Source organism: Rosa rugosa, chromosome 5 (genome assembly GCF_958449725.1).
Source record: "Rosa rugosa chromosome 5, drRosRugo1.1, whole genome shotgun sequence".
In the NCBI taxonomy this organism is placed as follows: domain Eukaryota; kingdom Viridiplantae; phylum Streptophyta; class Magnoliopsida; order Rosales; family Rosaceae; genus Rosa; species Rosa rugosa.
The window spans coordinates 45640727-45661632 of NC_084824.1; the positions used below are offsets into that span (position 1 = coordinate 45640727).

The window sequence follows — 20906 nt, forward strand, 5'->3', positions numbered from 1 at the left end:
TGGTGGAGGAGAGACCTACTCATAAGAGAACAATATCATATGATTTTAATTCATTCTTTTTCTCGTGGTTGAAGATACATATAAAAAGTAGAGTAACAGATTGTTGTATCTCATGTTCAAGGGTGTTTTGGTAAAGATAAAGATGTCTACTTAGCTTTTCAAGTATTCTAAAAAGTAAATTAGAGGTGTACTAAGTATGAGAGGTCCAAATAGAAAATTTAAGAGGTTCGATCATAAGTCCTGAGTTCACTTTGTTTCTAAAATGAGTAAAATCTATAATAATAACTTGAATATTAGACAATATTAGCTAATTCTCAATGACTAATTTGGGGCCCTAAATCTCAGGGTAAATTGAGAAAAATTGAGAAGGCACTAGGTCCAAATCCAGGTGACCCAAGACCACTTTGTGTAGTAGTAAAACCAGGACCCCTGTTTCGTGGGTTAATTGCTTAATACAGAGACAGAAGTTGAATTACTTGTAGCAATTAATAGAAAAAAGACAAGCATAGGTTTAACCTAACTACATGGGATAAATATAATCATACTTGTAGCAATTAATAGGAAAAAGACAAGCATAGGTTTAAACAATTGACAGGTCTACTGCTCCATGCCAGAATATAGGTTAAAGTCCTACAATCTTAATTATATTTATTCAAAACCTAACTATTTAATGCATAAACCCTTGTAGTAATGGGTTGTGTTGCTCGGAGGAGTCTGGAATGAACCAAAAGATTTGTAGACCAACAGATGCCGTCTGCTTTTCCGTTACACTGACCGAGTCAACTCGAATAGGACAAGTTAGATGAAACTGTAAAGTATGAAGTTACAGAGGGGGCTTTTAGGGGAGAAGGAGAAGGCAGCTGCATCGAGGAGGAGATAAGGTTCCAAGACTAAAAACCCTTCTCCGTAGTCCTTCATTTCTACAAAACATAAAATTCCCCTTTGAAGAAAACACAAATTTGCAAACAATAGGTCATTTTGAGAAGGGCGGTTCAAACGAAATTGCGACCTGGAAAGGAAGCGACAGTCCGAGTTTCAGAAGTTGCGAAATAAGGCAAAACTTTTGGTGAGGGTGGAATCAGGAATGGCGTGAAATCCCTAATCAAATCATCTTCCTCACACCGCCAAATGGATGCAGGTTTCTCTTCTCAACTTTACCCAATTGTTTTTCGTTTTACGTATTACAATGATTTACGTTCATCGCTATATTTCGCTTTTCGAATTCAATTCTGCAGAAAAGGGCATAGCTTGTGGGTGATTGATTATATTTGGTTTTTCTGGTTTCCCCCCTATTGAATTCCATTCCGGGGATTTATTCTAGTTGCATAGATTAGTTAACCTTTATTCAGATGCATAAACCAAGGCTTAATATTATTATTATTCATCCCCCATTTATGCTACATGGTTTGCCTTTCAACACAATTTCAGCTATTGTTTGCACCATACAACTACATTGCCCTTGGATGCTATAATCTAGCAATAACAAAGAGGCTTTTCAGGCAATCCAACACACCTACAAATCAATTGAACTCAGATTTTTCGGGAGCATAAGCCAATTAGACTACAATGAGAAACCAAATGTAACACTGTACTAGGTAGCCTGCATTTCAGTCAAGTTCCCTGTCGGTGAAATTCTGACCATATTTTACCAATGAAGACATTGTGTTGGTTCAGATGGTGTTCATCTTGTCATCTTAGCTTTACAGTAATGAGTCTTCTGCATAAGTGAATATGTTCCCTCTTCTTCTTCTTCTTTCACGCTTTTGCACCTTCTTGTTTGCTTTTGATTTTGTCTTGTTTTCCAATATCTTGTTTGGTTGCCGATGAGGAAAATTGAAACGGGGCGTTTTTGTGCTTAGAGTACTTGTAGTATGAGGCTGGCGGGGATGGAGGACACGGCGGAGCTGCTGGAGAAGAAGCAAGCGTCGGAAATTTTGAAGATGAGCTTAGAGGAGGCACTCACTCTCGCTCGTGCTTTCAGCCATTACCTCAAATTGATGGGCATTGCTGAAGTTCATCACAGGTCACTGAACGACTTGGGAAAAAAAAATAGGGTTAAATTTCATATATCTCTTAGTGACATATTTTACAACCAATCGACTCTTGCTTGCTTCATCATCAGTAGTAGCAACTCTTAATCCCCAATCTATGAATTAACTCCTGCTTTCTTCATCATCTGTCAATTTGTTAGTCTATGGTTGGTGAATGAATTTTGGCAGGCAATGTTGTTTTTGTTTTAGAGTTTCTGTCTGAATTGTCTTAGTTTTGTTTGATTTGGAATGTAACTGGAATATTTTCAGCATTGTATTTGATTTTTGATTATCATGGATCTTTGCCTTTTGGTTTTTTATGATGTATTAGCTGATATACTTGATATGCTAAAACAAATTTTGAGGGGATCATGGATCATTTTTTGTTGCAGCTCTTCATGCTTTGTCAAACTTTCATTGTTTATTTATTTATGTGAGTATAGTCAATCTTATTGACTAATTGGAGGTCCTGGATTATGTGTGGTTGCTACAGATAAGAGAGTTGGCTCTTTAATAGATGCATGTGCAATTATTACTTGATCCTTAAAACGCATAGAAGGTTCAAGTATTTCTTTCGGTCAGCATATTATTGGTGTTCCCATTTCTCTTGAATATATATATATAGGTCAATATTCGTTATGGGTTTTACTTCTGTTTGTTATACCGAAGAGGTTGTGATTAACTTCTATGTTTTATTTTCCATGGTTCTGTTTGTTCTGTTGATTTTATATAGTGTTAGAAGGCATGTTTGGAAACACATTACAGTGGTTTAATACAAGTGTTAATGATATTTTGTTATGGTTTCTGCAATAGCTACTGAAATTGTTTCAGTTCATATTAGTTAGTAGTGAGCCACTCATAAACTTTTTTCAATAAATCATTTTCTTGAGATTCATTTTGTCACTTCATGTGTCCAACAATCCAGATAAACTCTGCTTTGTACTGACAACTCACAGGAATTTAGGTAGTGTTTTAAAATGTTTTAGACTGTATAGAGAAGCAGCACTATAGAGTAATCAATGACTATGCAAAGCTGTTTGAGTTTTTATTTCTTATTTGTGTACTTTTGTTGTTCTTGGAATTCAAACAGAGCATGTGAGTTGTGAATTGGCTTTTCTAATTTAGTATTTCATATTTTGCATTGCTTAGGGTTTAGAATAGGAAGTGCTTTACTACATATTTAGCTTTACCAATGTGTACTGGTTTTGTCATGCTGCTGTAGAATATGTACTCCAAAGTGGATCTGATTCTGTTGGTCATGAACAAACTGAAATGTCTTGGGACTGCTATTAGTTTCTTCAAAATATTTTAAGTTTGAATTACTGTACATATATAATTAAACATGCTTTCAATTACTGTCTTCATATGCAAGTTCAATGTTTTACATTATGAGAAGGAGATTTTTTTGGTTTAAAGTATGAGAATGTGAGAATTTTGAAGTAGTTGTCTATTTGCTTATTATTTGCTGTGTTTACCTTGCAACAAATCAGCCATATTTGTTATTGTTGTGACAGAGTTTGTTTGTTGGAATGAAGAAGCAATCACCAGATGCACTTTCTTCTCATCCCAAGTAATATTTGTTCTTTCAAGCAATGGTAGATTTTCTACTCAAGAGTTTTAAATATGTATCTCATTATCTGGTTTACTAGGGGTTGAGGAAATTATTTGGTCAGTATCTTCTAAAGTTGGTATTTTTTCCCCAAGTTTTCTTTTGAACGTTTGCCATTGTTGTCTTTTCAAAATAATGTTGATCTAATATGCTTACTTAGGACTACATGCATATAGCCATGCATATCGCCTGAGCGTAACTAATTAATACAGAGACTTAGAATATTCTTATTCTGGAATAAGCCTTGGCTGGCTAGCTATTCTTCGCATATGTCCTGACCTATAAGGAACCTTATTAAAAAGGAATATGAGGTCTGCTAGCTCCTTCATATCAGCAAAAGTATTGTGTAGGCTTTGTTTCTTCAGTTTCTTTTTGGGTTTAGCTGTCTTCTTCCTGTGCCAAGCTTCTTAACTTTGCTTCGGATTTCCATTTTCATTTGTTTGTTTTATTGTGTTTAGTAACTTTTAAGGAGGTGAATCTCAACTGGATAATCTCATTAGGCACCAGAAGATTGTATCTTTCTGGCGAGTCCCTGTTATCTTTTGTATCGGTATGTATTTGTATTTATATTTTCTGTGCTTATGGCTAGGGGATAAATCGAATAAGTGCTATCTTTGTTTATAGATTGACTGTTTGAAATATGACTCAGTGAAAATGAGGGAGTTGGAAATTAGAAATCGGTATTGTAGACATGTGTCAATGAGCATACTTAAATTGTTTCAATTCACTATCATGCCTTATTTGAGTGATACATGAAATTTGCTTCTGTATGGACTATTTTTTATTACAAATTTCAGTTTATCATTTGATGATTAACATTTTTAGCCTTTTGCTGATTTCTAGCCCTTGCAATTTGATTAATTTGCAATATATTTGCACCCCTTTTCAGTAAGGATCAAAGAACATGCAGTTTTATATCAATCACTTAATCTTCAGGTATATACCCCTTCCATTTATTTCTTTAGATTTTGATTCTTCTTAATGGTACAGGTGCGTAGACTGCATATAGCTGCATTAGGTGCTTTTGATTGATGAGACATGCACTAGAATCTGTATTGTGATGGTATTGCTCTGCTAATGAAAATTAGTTAGCTTGGATTTGATTGATTAGCATTAGAAACTTCATTTGCTATTGGGTTTTTAGTTTCAGTCTCTGCTTCTGACATTGAAGTATTGGGATCATAAATTCTTAATTTTTTGTAAAGAAACAAAGGAGAAGAAATCCTGGAAGGAGTTTGATTATGTAATCCAATAGCAGATATATGAATCTCTGGTTTCTGTGTATGAATGTTGTTTTCTATCAATCTGCAGCTTTGATCTTCAATTAATTGTGAGGACAACAAGCTTCTACAATACATTTTTAAGTGATAGATTATAATATTTAAGTGCAACGTATTTGGTAATGTATGTTTGAATGTATGGCAATACATTATAAGATTTCTAAACTGTGTCCTTACTATTGAATTAGTGCTTTCCCTGTGGTAAGATAAAGATCTTCATGCTGATGCAACTTTATTTCGCATCTTTTACATTGACTCATTTGCTCTTTTTTCATATTTCTTTTGTTTTTTTGTTTTTGATAATCTCTTCTTATCGTGTGTTTCCTCCTGTTTTACAATGAAGGAATTCGATCTAAATACTTTTGCTTGGTCGTTCTTAAAAATTTATTGATTCTTATGTATTCCTAAGGAACTTGATTGATGATCATTAATGTTAATCTTGCCTAGAACTTACCGACTTCTTTTTCTTTTTCTCCAATTATATATCCCCTCTTGGCTTCTTTGATCAAACCCTCAGTTTACCCTTCTACCTTCCTATTGTGCATTGAAAAAAAACAGTAACTGTGTTTTATTTTTGGGAAAATCGTCCAAACAGTGTCTGAACTTTTCCAGACTATTAATTTTCGTATCTATACTTTCAAAAACATCAAAATGATACCTGAAGATTTAAACCCGATCCAATTTCCGTACCTGACAACAGTAATATCGTCAACGGCGTTAACTTTTAAAGGGTAAAATTGGTACTTCTGAAAAGAAAAAGAAAAAACTTGAAGTTAACCCTCTCCTTCCACCTGCTTTCGGATTCTTTTCTTTCTCTCTTTCTCTGATGGTTGATTCACTTCATAATAGTGCTAAAATTCTTCGGCCTCCAAAACCTTAATCTGGTTTATTCAAATTGAAGGGCTGGGGGCCGTGCATGGGCTGGGCGGGGCTGCAAGGGTTGAGCAGGGCATATGCGTGAGCTAGCGAGGCTAATGGACTCGCGGGGCTGGGCAAGCTTTGCGCAGGCGGGGTGTAGGCCGTGTGTAGCGAGGCAGACTTGCCCGAGCTCCAGGTTTTGCAGCTATTGGAGAACAACTTCACTGGGTCTATTACTCAAGGTATGGACAGAAATGGAAAACTTCAAATCCTAGACTTGTCTTTGAACAAATTGACAGGGCCTAATCCTCTATTTAATTAAAAAAAAAAAAAAAAAAAATTTGACAGGAGCTCTGCATCTTGATTCAAATGGGTGAGAACTTTCTAAATGGGTCGATTCCTAAAGGTTTCTTTGGTTGCCCAAACTCACTCAAGTGGAGCTGCACGAGATCGTCTGGGTCAGGGACTAAATTACCTCAATCTCTCAATAAACCATCTTGTGGGGAACATGCCATCTACCCTTTCGGCAATAGAGATATACTTGGCAAAAATCAATTTCCCAGTTCTGCTTGAAACCTCCTTCGCTGGAAGTAGAACCACTTTTGAAAAGTTCTTCCTTTATTTACTCCTCCTCTCTTGATCCTATAAAGGAAGTTCTTACTGTGGCCATACCTCATTTGCAACAAAGCTATTTCTAAACTACTATTTGATTAGACTACTGCAAAATTCTCAATCAACCTTCATTTCATGGATATCAACAGAACAAACAATTAAAACCTCATGAAGTAATCCAAAAGAAATTAAAGATATAGTTGATGCTCCGCCGCTTCCGGCCTTGTCATTCTCACCGCACAGGGATAAGATACTGTTCTCAAGCGGAGAGTTTTGCCACCGTTGACAGAACTTGCAAGACCAGAGGAGAATTTTGCTGGTGTTCGGATTGATGAAAAATGCAATACAAGGACTCGGATGTCGTTTTATACTGGGATTGGGATTCATCAATTGTTGTTGGTGTTGGTGAGTAATGAGGTTGGGGTGGTGAGGTGGCGGGGAGTGGAGAACGGGTCGTCGATGTCACTGGCGGCGCTTGAGGTGGAGGCGAGCTTGAGGGCATAGAGTCATAGACGATGTAAGTGACGGAGACGAATAGGATGAGCCAAGACGAGAAGTTTCGGGGTGGCTCCGCATCTGATCTCAAACCATATGAAGTACCAATTTTACCCTTCAAAAATTAACGCCATTGACGATATTACTGTTGCCAGGTACAGAAATTGGGTCGGGTTGAAATCTTCAGGTACCATTTTGATGTTTTTTAAAGTATAGGTACGAAAATTAATAGTCTGGAAAAGTTCAGACACTGTTTGGACGATTTTCCCTTTATTTTTTCACAATGATAGGGAAGCTAACATTGAACCAGCAATGTCATCACATACGGTGCACAACCCAACAAGCAGAAAACTGACTGAAGCAGCATGTCATTGCAATTCTTGCTCCACTTTTTGTTTAGATATTACTGGAGCAAGCAATTTTTTGATAGGCTAACACGTTTTGTTTATATACACCTAGACCAACTAGAACAACTACTTTTTGGAAAATATTCCAGCAACAACTGTAAATAAGTAAACCTTGGATAGCCTATTTTTTGAACACTCCACTATGATAAGATCATCCTTTGTTTTAGATGATCTACAGTAATGAAAACAGTTCTATCATTTATACTCACCTTTTAAGTTTAAGAAGTAGGAAAAGACATTATGGTTATGTTTCACATCCCGCAGCAAAGCGTGGGCACCGTTGCTAGTAATTTCTATTAATAACTCAGATCAAAAGGTGCAGAGCAGACGGTCCAGGTCACATTTTTTGAAAATTGTTTTCTAATAAATTATTTATATATTTTTGAGAATATTATACATAAATAACTTTTAAAATTCCGAAACTTCTAAAAATCATAATAAATAGCTCGGATGTCAGCAAAATCCTCATATGCCTAGTGATGTGGTATAACTTATATATTAGGTATATTACAAAATTATACCTTCCATGAGCAACATGGGAGGAAATATAATTTATCAAAATCGACCTTTGCATGATAGGAAGATATGGTTATGGTCAAAATTTCAGTTATTTTCGTGGTCGTTTGGGTCTTGATCTATTGGGTCAACTCTGAACCCTAAATACCACATAAAACTAATATGCTTATAGTCGGTCCTTCGCAATTTATTTTTTCGATCTATCAGCTCTCACACTCTCGTGGGTATGAGATATATAAACTAGTGTAAAAATTTCTAGAAGCTTATCTCGTCTTGGTATAGCTCCTTTTAGGGACGTATAAGTGTATAAAGAGTTGACCGCTTTGTTTGATGTCGAATTGACGGCGGATCGGGTTAAGTTTTTTACACAGTACTTATTGATACGCTATAAATATATGGGTAATCACAAATTTACCGATTTCCAGTTACGAATTTTTAGACCGCACAAAATTCTTATATGCTTAGTAATGTGGTCTAACTTGTTTATTAGGTGTATTACAAAATTATATCTTCCAAGAACAACATGGTGAAGAAAATATAATTTATCAAAATTAGCCGTTAGATATTATCATGATAAGAATATATGGTTATGGTCAAATTTCAGCTATTTTAGTCATCCTTTAGGTCTCGATCTACTGGGTCAACTATAAACCCTAAATATCACGTAAAACTAACATGCTCATAACCGGTCATTCGCAATTTATTTTTTCGATCTGTCAGCTCTCACACTGTCGTGGGTATGGGATATATAAACTAATGTAAAAATTTCTAGAAGTTTATCTCGACCTGGTATAGCTTTCCTTAGGGAAGTATAAGTGTATAAAGAGTTGACCTCTTTGTTTGACGTCGGATTGACGGCGGATCGGGTTAATTTTTTTACATAGTACATATTAATGCACTATAAATAGACGGGTAATCTCAAATTTATCAATTTCCAGTTACGAATTTTTAGATTGCAAAAAATCCTTATATGCCTAGTAATGTGGTCTAACTTGTTTCTTAGGTGTACTACAAAATTATACCTTCCAAGAGCAACATGGTGGAGGAAATATAATTTATCAAAATTGGTCGTTGGATGTTATCATGATAAGAAGATATGGATATGGTGAAAATTTCAGTTATTTTCATTGTCGTTTGGGTCTCGATCTATTGGGTCAACTCTAAACCTTAAATACCACATAAAAACTAATATGCTCATAACCGGTCCTTTGCAATTTATTTTTTCGATATGTCAGCTCTCACACTCTCGTGGGTATAAGCTATATAAACTAATGTAAACACTTCTGAAAGTTTATCTCCTTCTGGTATAGCTGTCCTTAGGGAAGTATAAGTGTATAAAAAGTTGACCGCTTTGTTTGATATCGAAATGACGGCGGATCAGGTTAATTTTTGTACACAATACTTATTAATACGCTGTAAATAGATGGGTAATCTCAAATTTACCGATTTTCAGTTATGAATTTTTAGATCGCACAAAATCCTTATATGCATAGTAATGTGATCTAACTTGTTTATTAGGTGTATTATAAAATTATACCTTCCAAGAGCAACATGGTGGAGGAAGTATAATTTATCAAAATTGACCTTTGGATGTTATCATGATAAGAAGATATAGTTATGGTCAAAATTTCATTTATTTTCGTCGTCATTTGGGTCTCGATCTACTGGGTCAACTCTGAATCCTAAATACCACATAAAACTAATATGCTTATAGCCGGTCCTTCGCAATTTATTTTTTCGATCTGTCAGCTCTCACACTCTCGTGGATATAAGCTATATAAACTAATGTAAACACTTCTGAAAGTTTATCTCCTCCTGGTATAGCTCCCCTTAGGGAAATATAAGTATATAAAGAGTTGATCGCTTTGTTTGATGTCGAAATGACTGTGGATCCTGTTAATTTTTGTACAAAGTACCTATTAATATGCTGTAAATAGATGGGTAAACTCAAATTTATCGATTTTCAGTTACAAATTTTTGGATCTCCCAAAATCCTCATATGCCTAGTAATGGGGTCTACCTTGTTTATTAGGTTTATTACAAAATTATACCTTCTAAGAGCAACATGGTGGAGGAAATATAATTTATCAAAATTGGCCGTTGGATGTTATCATGATAAGAAGATACGGTTATGGTCAAAATTTCAGCTATTTTCGTTGTCGTTTGGGTCTCGATCTACTAGGTCAACTCTAAGCCCTAGGACCACATAAAACTAATATGCTCATAACTGGTCCTTCGCAATTTATTTTTTTGATCTGTCAGCTCTCACACTCTCGTGGGAATGGGCTATATAAACTAATGTAAAACTTTCTAGAAGTTTATCTCCTCCTGGTATAAGTATAAGTGTGTAAAGAGTTGACCATTTTGTCTGACATTTTTTTGAATTGCGCAAGTGTTATTTATGAATAAACAAAATTTGGTATGCAAATTCAAAAATCTACCACCCTATAATAGCTTCCACCACTTCTCTTCATTTTCCTATCCACTTCACATGTCACTGTAGCAGTGGAAGCATATGCCATACGCCGTTGTGGCCCAATTATTTCAATGACAATGACTGATTCGGGAAAAAAAAATGCATGCCAATGTTTTTTGTATAAAAGCTATACAACAAGGGAATAAAGCTTGTACGAAAGGGAATGATACATTTTAATTTTTCTCATAAATGTTATAAAAGGAATGAAGCTTCTACGAAAGTTTACAAGATAATTGAGTTTTACAAGGTAGTTATCTCTCTCTACTACATAGGGTTCAAACTTTTACAAGGATCTTCCTCGTTCTACTTCACGTACCAATTACTTTAGTGTATTTGCTTGTGCCTCCTGCAAGAGCAACAGGTTTCGTATGAAAAATATGCATTTTCTCATATAACAAACAGTCTAAATTTCAATCAGATTAGATCAGAAAGTCTACAAAAGTCTTTTACCATCTTCAGCCTGGAAGTTTATCCAGCTTTTTGTATATGTCCTTTCAGTTTAATCAACTGTTTTTGAAAGCAGACAACATAATCAATTGGTATTCAATTCAACAAATAGTAATTGAAGTCTCATTTTCTTCTTCAGCTTCCTTTATTTACGAAATACATAAATTTCACAGAATTAAACAGTTGCTGATGAGCATAACCATTGTTCATGCAATTTTTCCTGTAGATTTTTATCACAATCTCATCCTAGGAGCCAAGACATCCTAGAATAAAAAACTGACCTAGAGAGGGAAATAAAAGAAAACATACACTAGACACAATTATCCTTCAAGCCACAATTACCAGGAAAAGATCATGGTTAAATCAGGTTCATGATGCAGGGGCAATTACCATAAGAATGAGACCGTAAACTATAGTCCAACATCAATAGAAACACAAACATTACTATGCAACGAATGAAACTAAGCATATCAATAGAATTATTTTCATATTAGATTGCTTGATCATTGATGAATCAAGATCAAAAAAATTTGACACAAACAATCAAGAGCTGTATAAAAGTCAACCAGTAAGCAGGATACAGAAACAGAAATGATAATTACCTCTGCTGCCACTTTCCTTCACTCTGCCAGATTTGCTTTATTCCCAGCTAGAGCCATGACCATACTTAAATTGCCTTGTCATAAGAAAATGATCTGATTAGATAGAATTAGCCATATTGAGAACACAAATTAGCATAAAGAAGTTAGTATACAGAGTGCACCACCTAAACAAAACTGAAATTAAAGTTATAGCCTAAGATTAAACAGCCAAGGACTGAGTGATGTTTAGACAGCAAGAAAGTGTGAGCAATATTTGCTTGTCCTTACAATTGAAAAAAGAGTATCTTGTAAAAGAGTCCATCCCTAAAAAACAAAGTTCAGGCTACTTCATTCAATATAGAGGAGAAAAGAACAAAGTGACAAGGACATATCAGTTTATAGCTCTTTCCATCAGCAACTAGCAAGCTGATTATACTAACATGATGGTATTCTAGGTACTTATGGGGGCAGCAATACCTTGTTACACTGAAACTCAAATATCGTGTCAATTCCTCTGTCAATAACCCTACAGATGCAGCACATATCCAAGACCATCCTTTAAGACAAAAGAATGCTCACAGTCGCCTTCACTCATTCTCTCAGGTGGAATACCTATTCTTAGTTCTTTTCTTGTGTATTTTACGAGTATTCCCATCCATCGAGCTAACAATTAACCTAGAATGAAATTCTGTAACGGATAATTGAGCAAGAAATACGTCAGGTGGAAAACGAGAAGCTCCAACGGGAGCAAACGCTGGGTGCGTTCTGGGAACATATGCCTGCTATCGATCCTATTATCATACGAGATCGTATGCTCTTTCTCCAGAACCGAATTCGCGAAGAGAAAACATGCATCAATGTTTCTAGCTGCATATCTAAATGGAAATGATCATCACTTTTCTAAGTAACTCGAACAAGAGATGGGTCTTTCTAGTGTATTTTTTTTGCACTAATCTGTTAAAACTATTTAAAAGCTGGTCTTATCAAAACCAACATAGAAGTGCACTGAACAGAAAACAAAAAAACTGAAAACACACAAATGGTACCACAAAGTATGTGCAATAAACTACTTACCTAGCCAAGAACAAAAACAGAACAAAAAAAAGGCTCATCAGCTGAAGATGACAGGTTTGGCATTCATGAATAACATCATCATTTGACTGATGGGTTTGGCATCACTTGAATAACAGTCATTTTGGGTTTGTTTAGGACTGGAAATATAAAAGTAATAAACAAGAGGATCATCTCAGCTAAAGATTTAAGTCAGCTTGTTCCAAATAAAGTGAAGAAAAGTCATAAGAACCAAGAGAAAGATTGGGTGATGTAGAATCGGATCAAAGCTGTATAAAGGCGTACACAGTTATAAATATACCCCAGAACTCTATGAAATACAATTCATTGGATCATCAGCTCAACCGCCCAACTTTACTACTTCTGACTCATAAACCCCACAGTTGGTGGCTTTAAATTGCCAAAGCTGCTTGATCTAAACCTACTAAGGCTTGGTTTCAGTCAGCAAAGCTCGCTATCGCTAAAGAGCAGTCATCTCAACTTTGATATGTAAGTATCACATCATAACCAAACTCTGTAACTGTAAAGCAAAACTCTATCTGGAAATTTGTATTATGCAAGTCATAATAGTAGCATATAGTTTGTATAGAAGAAGCAAATCGGAAGAAATCATTAGTTATTCTCAGGACTAGACTCTGGCACATATATTTCTATATATTCCGAATCTCTACAAAATCTTGTAAACAGATCCCAACCAACAACCAGCTCAGAGACATAAAGATAGTGCATGGCTTCCAACTGCATACCTCAAGTTGTTCATGAAGCTGCTTTTGGAGTTCTGCCTGCAATCGCAATGCTTCAGCAATACTCATACTGCTCCTGCAGGTACACAGGAAAAAGTTTCAAGTTCATTAAACCAGTAGACAGATTGGTGAAATGTTTTTGCAGTAGCTACCAATACATTGAATTTGCATATTTGAATTCAAAAATTTCTCCAACCAATTAACGAAAATATGGTAATAAAAACCAGTAACTACAGTTGTACAAAAACTTTAGCTTTCTTATATAAAATAGTTTGGTCCTACAAGTGGGACAGTCTCTCAACTAATCGTGCGCACTGAAAGTTACACAATACATGAAACTTTTCTAACAGACATAGCAATTGCTTCAAAATACAGAACATAAAAGAGGAAAAAAAGAACGGAGATAAAAGTAAGGTACATGATCTTCAATTTTCTAGGTGAGAAAAAATACATACGTTTTGCTATTCAAACTTATTCGAAAGTAAAAAACTAAACATCGGTTTGTAACTTTCCACAATAAATTACAAACCTTAGTATCAATATCACTGCAAAAGTGCAAGCCACAAAAACCCAATTTGAGATCAAGCCAAAACACCAAGAAAACACCAAGAAAGGTTAACATTCCAAAACAACCTTAGAAGCAGTAGTGAAGAAACAGCAGGGAGATTTGGTGAAGTAGCACTTATCCTATTTAGCACCTGCAGTCACAACCAGTCACCTATGAGCACACGTAATTTCATTTATTGAAGCTAACAACCCACCCAGATATAGTAGTAAGAAACAATAGACAGGTCCAGTCTTGCATTCTCAAGCAATTTCCAAATCCGAAACAGGTATTTAATGATCCTGAATTTACAGCAGAAGGATCCAATTCATAATGAATTGACGCTTGGTTTTGAAGAAGATGATATGCATCCACAAAAGGCAGCAAAAGAATATATATATAATGCCTCAAATTTGGATTGTGACTAACCTAAAAACTTTCTCAGTGTCTGCATGATTCTTCTTCTTCTTCAAATTAAGATCAAGGACTCAAAATCGATCAAACCTTTCACCCCGTAATCACTACAGGCAGAAGAGAACATTTCAAGACAATCAATGATATACAATTCTCAAAATTCCGAATACAAACAACCTCTACAATTCTAGAATCTAGACACAAACTAACAATCAAGACTTTCAGTCAAACCATAATGTAAACTATATTTAGCAAAAAAGCCAACAGCACATCAAGACCACACACCAACGTCTGGCTGAACCAATAACCTCAAACCACATTCCAAGCTAAGCAAATCTTATAAGGCAAATCAGCATCAACTAGATTTGCTTAAAAATTAAAGGACTAATCCTTCTGATTCTATTAATCACGAAGACTAAAGTTAATAAAACAAACAAACAAACAAAATTTCAACGACAAAATTTAATAAAAATTGCCTCTGGACCTTGCTCTGCGTCCTGATGACTCTGACGTCGATTACAGGTGTTGGGCTCGCGTCTTCAAAACTTGGTACGTGTTCATGCTCAGATCTAAAAGAAACCCCAAAATAAAACTCATTTGGGTTCTTACCCATTACCTACAAATTGAAATGGAGAGAAGGATAACCCATTGGCTCCGAGAGAGAGAGAGAGCGCAGGTTTTGAAGAGGGTGGCGATTGTGCAAGTAAGTGGAGGACTGTGGTGATGGGAAGAGAAATGAAATGAATCTGACAGCTAAAATGGAGGGAAGTGAAATTGCACAGGCTGCCGAACGCGGGATGTTGAAATGTTAAACCACATTCCAAGATATCTTTCCTGGTTTTGATCCTCTCATCCCAGATGCCAAAATACCAGAAACCCCTCGGCCTTTCACCACGACGGCACACAAATTACAGTTAACGTCTCATTAACAGTCAACAAAAAGTAATCAGTTTGTGAGGATGTTAACTGGCCACGTCACTGGGGCCCCCTTGGTCTACAATTCGGTTGGTTCATTGCAGCCTACTCCTGCTTGCTCTCTGGGCTTTAGTTTAGAAAGTAGTAAGCATAATGAATTGTTTAAGCTTAACCATAACTTGAAGTTTCAAGGACCTAATCAGGACCAAAATAAAATTATGAAAGAAAGAGAGCCATCGCTTTAATAATAATGGGTGGATGATACCTAAAGGACTTTCAAATGCAATGCACTAGAGGACTTTCACGATTCAAATTTTCTCACCATCATCCCTTAGGTGGTGATACTATCACTCAATAAAAAACTGCCACATGTAATAACTCATTACTATAGCTAACCATAGTTAACTTAATTAGCAGAAAAGATAAAAAGAATTTTAATAATAACAAAACTCTTAAATTTTATTATTTAATTATGGACAAATTACTGGTCACACCCTGTACTTTGGGTGCGTCCGACAGTTCAGTCCCTAACATTTTAATTTTAACAAATAACTCCCTAGACATTCAAATCTCACACAATTCGGTCTAAAATGACCATTTTACCCCTCACTTCATTTTTTTTCCCTCATCTCTTCTCTCTCTCTCTCTCTTCTCTCTCACGATCTGGCCAGATCCATTGATATATCTCGGAGGGCAAGCCAATCTGAAACTGCCGCAAATGCTGCTGATTAGCATTAATCCACTTGATAAGAGGGTAGCTTTCACAAATAGTGACACAAGCTTTCCCCGTAACTGCATGATACAAAGTCTCCAAGTCAGTATCCACCACTATATTCTGCAAATCCTTTGAGATAACCCCTCAAAAGCAGCAAATGCCTTGAATTGCAGAGCAGTAACAGCTGCCATTCTATCAACCACCATAAAACTAGAAGAGAAAAATTCAGCTACCCTCCCCAAACTATGTTGCCAAGGCCAATTTGATACCCGAACTCTCAAAAGTATCAATGTGATACCCAAACACATATTTTGACATCAACGTGATACTTCCGTCAAAAATTCGTGACGGTTCCGTTAAAAAAGTGACGTGTCAAGCACATAAAGACCAAAAACAAAGAAAAAGACCAATTTACCCTTTTCTTTTGTTAATTAACTTTTTTTTTTCTTTTTCTTTTTCCTTCTTCTTCATCTTCTTCTTCATCTTCTCTCTTCCGCATCGACCCGACCTGACCTCTCTCTTCCGCTCTCCTTCTCTCTGCCATCACCGGGAAACCCAACTTCCGGTTACCACCTCACGTCACCGCCACCATCCTTCGAACCAGCTCCCAATTTCGATCAAAACCCAAAGGCAGCTACCCCAACCGACGGTGGAAAATCGCCGTACACACCACCGCCGATGGCATCGAATCTGCATGCCTTCGTTCTCCAACCTCCAGTCCAAATCGAGCTAAACCACCTCCATAAATGGAATCAGCGCCTCACTACCCACCAATAGCCCATAACCTGGACCTCCGATTTCGACCGGAGCCACCCAGCACCGCCGTGAGAGCCACCGACTTACCTTTTTCGTTCGGTAAGCTATATTTCGTCCTCTCCCTTTGGATAATGCCATGAGTCATTGTGAATCGAAAAGCCTAATTCACTGCTCTCTGATTTGGAATATGAGGTTTGTGGAATCTGGAAAATTGAAGCTTTGGAGAAGAAATGAGCTACTGGGTCAGTTTCGACTGAAATCGAAATAAGGAATTCAGATGGTTAATGGATGTGGATTTCTGCGTTTTTGGAGTGTTGGAGGAGAGGAAGCTGCTGGGTTAATTTCAGTTGAAACTGGAAAAGGTGTTTACATGATTGTTGATGGTGAATTGTAGTAATTGGAATTAACTTCCAAATCTGGTAAAGAAGAATCCTTCCTCACCCAAAACCTCTCTCTCTCTAATCCTTCACCATGAGCAGGTCAGGTCAGCCCTCGGATCTGAAGAAGTACATGGACAAGAAGCTTCAAATCAAGCTAAATGCAAACCGAATGATTGTTGGAACCTTGCGTGGATTTGACCAGTTCATGAATCTGGTGGTTGATAACACTGTAGAAGTGAATGGTGATGAAAAGACTGACATAGGCATGGTGGTGATCAGAGGAAACAGTGTGGTTACTGTCGAAGCACTTGAACCTGTGGCCAAAATGCAGTAGTTTTTGTTTTAAAAAAATTTATCTGGATGTAGGATGCAAAGGGAAACTCTGTAACTTTGTTATGATGGTGAGGTGAATTCTATATCACCCTTGCCACCAAGCAGATTGTGATGAATGTAATTCTGTCGTTCTATATGGAATAGCAGTTAATTGAGTGTAAGATACAAAATGTGGTAATGCTACTGCTTTGACTTTGAAAAAAAAAAAAAAAAATTGGATACTTGGTAACTTGGATCTGTTACTTGGTGAAGTTGTTAAAAATCAGTAGAATGTTGTTTGTAGTCTCGTGAATGGGAAAGTGTTAAAATGGTGATAAAAAAAAAAAAAAATTTGAAGATGAAAAGCATATCTTTTTTTTTTAATATATATATATATATATAACAAAATTGGTGTAAAAGTACGACTTTGCCCTTAAAATCTAGTCACATGTACGACACGTGATCATTTTTAACGGAACTGTCACAAATTTTGGACGGAAGTATCACGTTGATGTCAAAATATGTGTTTGGGTATCACATTGATACTTTTGAGAGTTCAGGTATCAAATTGGCCTTGGCAACATAGTTTGGGGAGGGTAGCTGAATTTTTCTCAAACTAGAATCTAGGGCATAGGAATTATCTCGTTCTGAATTCCAGTTGCTAGAAACTCAAAACTGCAGAAGAAACCATATAAATGACCGCAACGGGATTGGGAAAGTACACTCACACACTCCCAATTAACTTTCGAGATGGTCCACAAAGTAAAAGCTAACCAACACTGAATCCACCTACAACACCATATCAGAAACCAACTAATTAAACACTTATCCCAACCAACTATCAAATGTAGTGATTTGAGCCAGTTTTCTCTATAATTCATAGGTAGACCAAACGAAACCCCCATTTTCCGAGGGAAAATAAAATAGCACATGCTCTGATGTTTCATGGTAATCCTTACAATCGCAACCCACACATAGTTATGACTCGTATTCCACTTTAATTATAACTAAGTAGCTCAAGTTTGTATCATGATCATAAACACGAAAATTCAAAGTGAACTTCCCATTTGCAGAAACTAATAAGCTTGAAGAATCTAGACTGCAGAAATCAATCTCTCCCTAACAAGTAAATGGTCAACTGCAGCCAGCGGGACAGAGCATCACAAAAATTAAAGCTATTTTGAGCATTACAGATATGACCTTTCATTCTCAGTGAGGACTTTCAATGGTGGCTGGAGAGCAGACAAGCAAGATCGGAGTCATCCTATGCTCGGACGGGTCGCAAACGGCTCCGTGATTGGTTCGAGTTGGGGTCGCAGGATCGGGTGGCGGCTTCGCTGGGATCTACTGGTTTTCGTTCGGATCAGGTCGGTTTTCGCTCTGATCAGATCGTTCCGATCGAGATTGGGATGTATAGCTCCGATCTAGGGAGGGGTGGCGTGTCTTTGCCGGAATAGAGGTGATGATGGATGGTGGAATGGTCGGATCGCGCTTCCACGACGTCAAGTTGGCAGCGGCACGACGAGGGAGGCTCAGGCGAGAGAAGAGAGAGAGAGAGGAGAGAGGATTTCGTCTTTCTGAGCCGAGAGAGAGAGAGAGAGAGAGAGAGAAGCAGAAAAAATCAAAAAATAACAAGAAAAAAAAAGAGGAAGTGAGGGTAAAATGGTCATTTTAGATCAAATTGTGTGAAATTTAAATGTCTGAGGAGTTTTTTGTTAAAATTAGAATGTTAAGGACTGAACTGTCGACGCACCCAAAGTACAGGGTGTGAACAGTAATTTGCCCTTTAATTATTCATTAATTAAACTAACCTAAACCCTTTTATCTTCTACCATCTCCATCGGCCATCTCCATCGTTCATCATCATCTTCTACTTTGGTCAACCTCAGTTCAATTCCATCCTCATCATCTTCTACCCAGAATCCAATTAGCCTCAGAACCTTTAAATTCCTTGAAAACAATCAGAATCCGTATTTGGGTTGGGTATTTACCAAACAACGTTTTTCTCAATTGGGTCACTCTACTTTCACTGACAAGAAATGAATTTTCAGGAGCTTAGATGAGTTATGGGCCTTCTATCTTGGATGGTAAGAAGCAAGCAGGAGGTGAGAATGACAATCAGAACGGCCATGAAACCTGTAAACTTGTAATTATTACTCTTGCTATGATCCTGAAATCCTTAGAACTATAAGGAGGGTACTTGTGTGTCTACTGTTGATGGATTGTCAAAGCACTTTCAAGCTAAGCAATCTTCTTGCTCAAAGATCAGTTCTTAACTATTGTTAATGCTCAAAGTCTGGCGGTAGCCAAACCTTCGTTTAACGCTGGTCCGGTGGGCGGACCGCTACTCTGTAGACTTGGTGAACTTCGCTAGCTGTCAAATGAAAGACATGGCGTCAGAGGGAGACCGCGTTGGGCGGTCTTCACTTCTCCGATGCCTAAGTCAGTCCAAACATATAGACAGCATAACAATAAATGAGTAGTAAATGCGTAATTAATGAGGAGAGAGGAGAGAACCTTTTATATGTGAGGAGGAGGTTGATCTTCTCCTTGTTTTCGATGTGGGACTGATGTGCTTCAGTCCCCAGCTTTAGGAGCTTCTGGTGCTATCTTGGCACGGCGCGTGGCGGCGCGTCGGCGGTGATCTGGGGTTGATCCGAGGCTCAGGCTGTAGCCCGCCTGGCTGTGTATCTGTATGTCATTCATTTGGCAGGAATTAGTACTTCTGGCGGTACAATGAGCGTAGCCCATTATAAATTATGCTTGCAAATTGTTAATGCTCAAAGTCTGGCGGTAGCCAAACCTCGGTTTAACGCGGGTCCAGTGGGCGGACCGCTACCCTGTATGCTTGGTGTTCCTTGCTGGCTGCCAAATGAAAGACAGGGCGTCAGAGGGAGACCGCGTTGGGCGGTCTTCACTTCTCCGATGCCTAAGTCAGTTGATATATAGGTAGCACAATAATAAATGAGTAGTTAATGTGTAATAATGAAGAGAGAAGAGAGGACCTTTTATAGGTGAGGAGAGGTCTGATCTTCTCTTTGTTTTCGATGTGGGACTGATGTGCTTCAGTTCCCAGTTTCAGTAGCTTCTGATGCCGTCTTGGCAGAGTGCGTGGCGGCGCGTCAGCGGTGATCCTGGGGAACTCTTGTGCTCAGGCCGTGGCCCGCCTGGCTGCCTATCCGTGGGTTACTCCTTTGACGGTAGTTGGTATCTCTGGCGGTACGATGAGTGTGGCTGATTATAGCTAATTCTGCTTTGCAAACGTACATGTAGGTACAAGTCCCCCAAGTCCCCAGTCAAGGAGGGCAATCTTGGTTGGGGAGTTGATTGGCGGTTTGAAGCGTTTTCTTCCGCTAGACTTTTGCAAAAGCATAATTAGCGTCAGTGCGTTGTCAACCATGGATATTACTGAGCAAACGCTTTATACCCTTTCGGGTGGGCCCCTACTAGGCCCCCCAGGGAGTCCCCCACTCCCCGGCTAAGATGGACCTCCGGATGGTCGCAAAATTTGTTTGGTGAGGGGGAGCTGCACGGAGCAGAGGGTGTTGGGTAGCGAACCCAATCTTTAGTACCCGAGTGACGGGGGTCAACGTACCTGATCAGGGCCGTCGTAGACTGTTGACTAGTCCCCGTGTCCCGTAGGGACAATCTGACTGTAACGCCGCGTGGCGGTCATTTGTCAGAATGAGGCGTAGCCTCGGGATCCGCCGCTGGTTTATAGCGGTAAACAGCGTCCAGTGGACGT

General features: G+C 37.8%; 1 protein-coding gene and 1 long non-coding RNA gene across 9 annotated transcripts; both read left to right on the forward strand.

Annotated features, from left to right (window-relative positions):
• Nucleotides 1-671: 671 nt before the first annotated feature.
• Nucleotides 672-7499, forward strand: LOC133709266 (uncharacterized). 8 transcript variants are annotated; one of them, XR_009846194.1, is made up of 7 exons: nucleotides 714-1138; nucleotides 1860-2023; nucleotides 3545-3625; nucleotides 4098-4189; nucleotides 4529-4575; nucleotides 5821-6019; nucleotides 6126-7499. It is a non-coding gene; the product is annotated as an uncharacterized LOC133709266 (long non-coding RNA). The 8 variants fall into 8 exon arrangements; XR_009846196.1 differs by having other exon boundaries at nucleotides 3545-3600; XR_009846193.1 differs by having other exon boundaries at nucleotides 708-1138; nucleotides 3545-4189.
• A 9390-nt stretch (nucleotides 7500-16889) lies between these two features.
• LOC133710761 (probable small nuclear ribonucleoprotein G) lies at nucleotides 16890-17316 on the forward strand. The gene has a single exon (XM_062136896.1). It carries the CDS (start codon nucleotides 16941-16943, stop codon nucleotides 17181-17183), a length of 243 nt encoding a protein of 80 aa, XP_061992880.1. The 5' UTR covers nucleotides 16890-16940; the 3' UTR covers nucleotides 17184-17316.
• The last annotated feature ends 3590 nt before the right edge of the window (nucleotides 17317-20906 follow it).

What these genes read in the sequence shown, in the direction of transcription:
- LOC133710761 (XM_062136896.1), top strand. Translation starts at nt 16,941, where the DNA reads ATGAGCAGGTCAGGTCAGCCCTCGGATCTGAAGAAGTACATGGACAAG.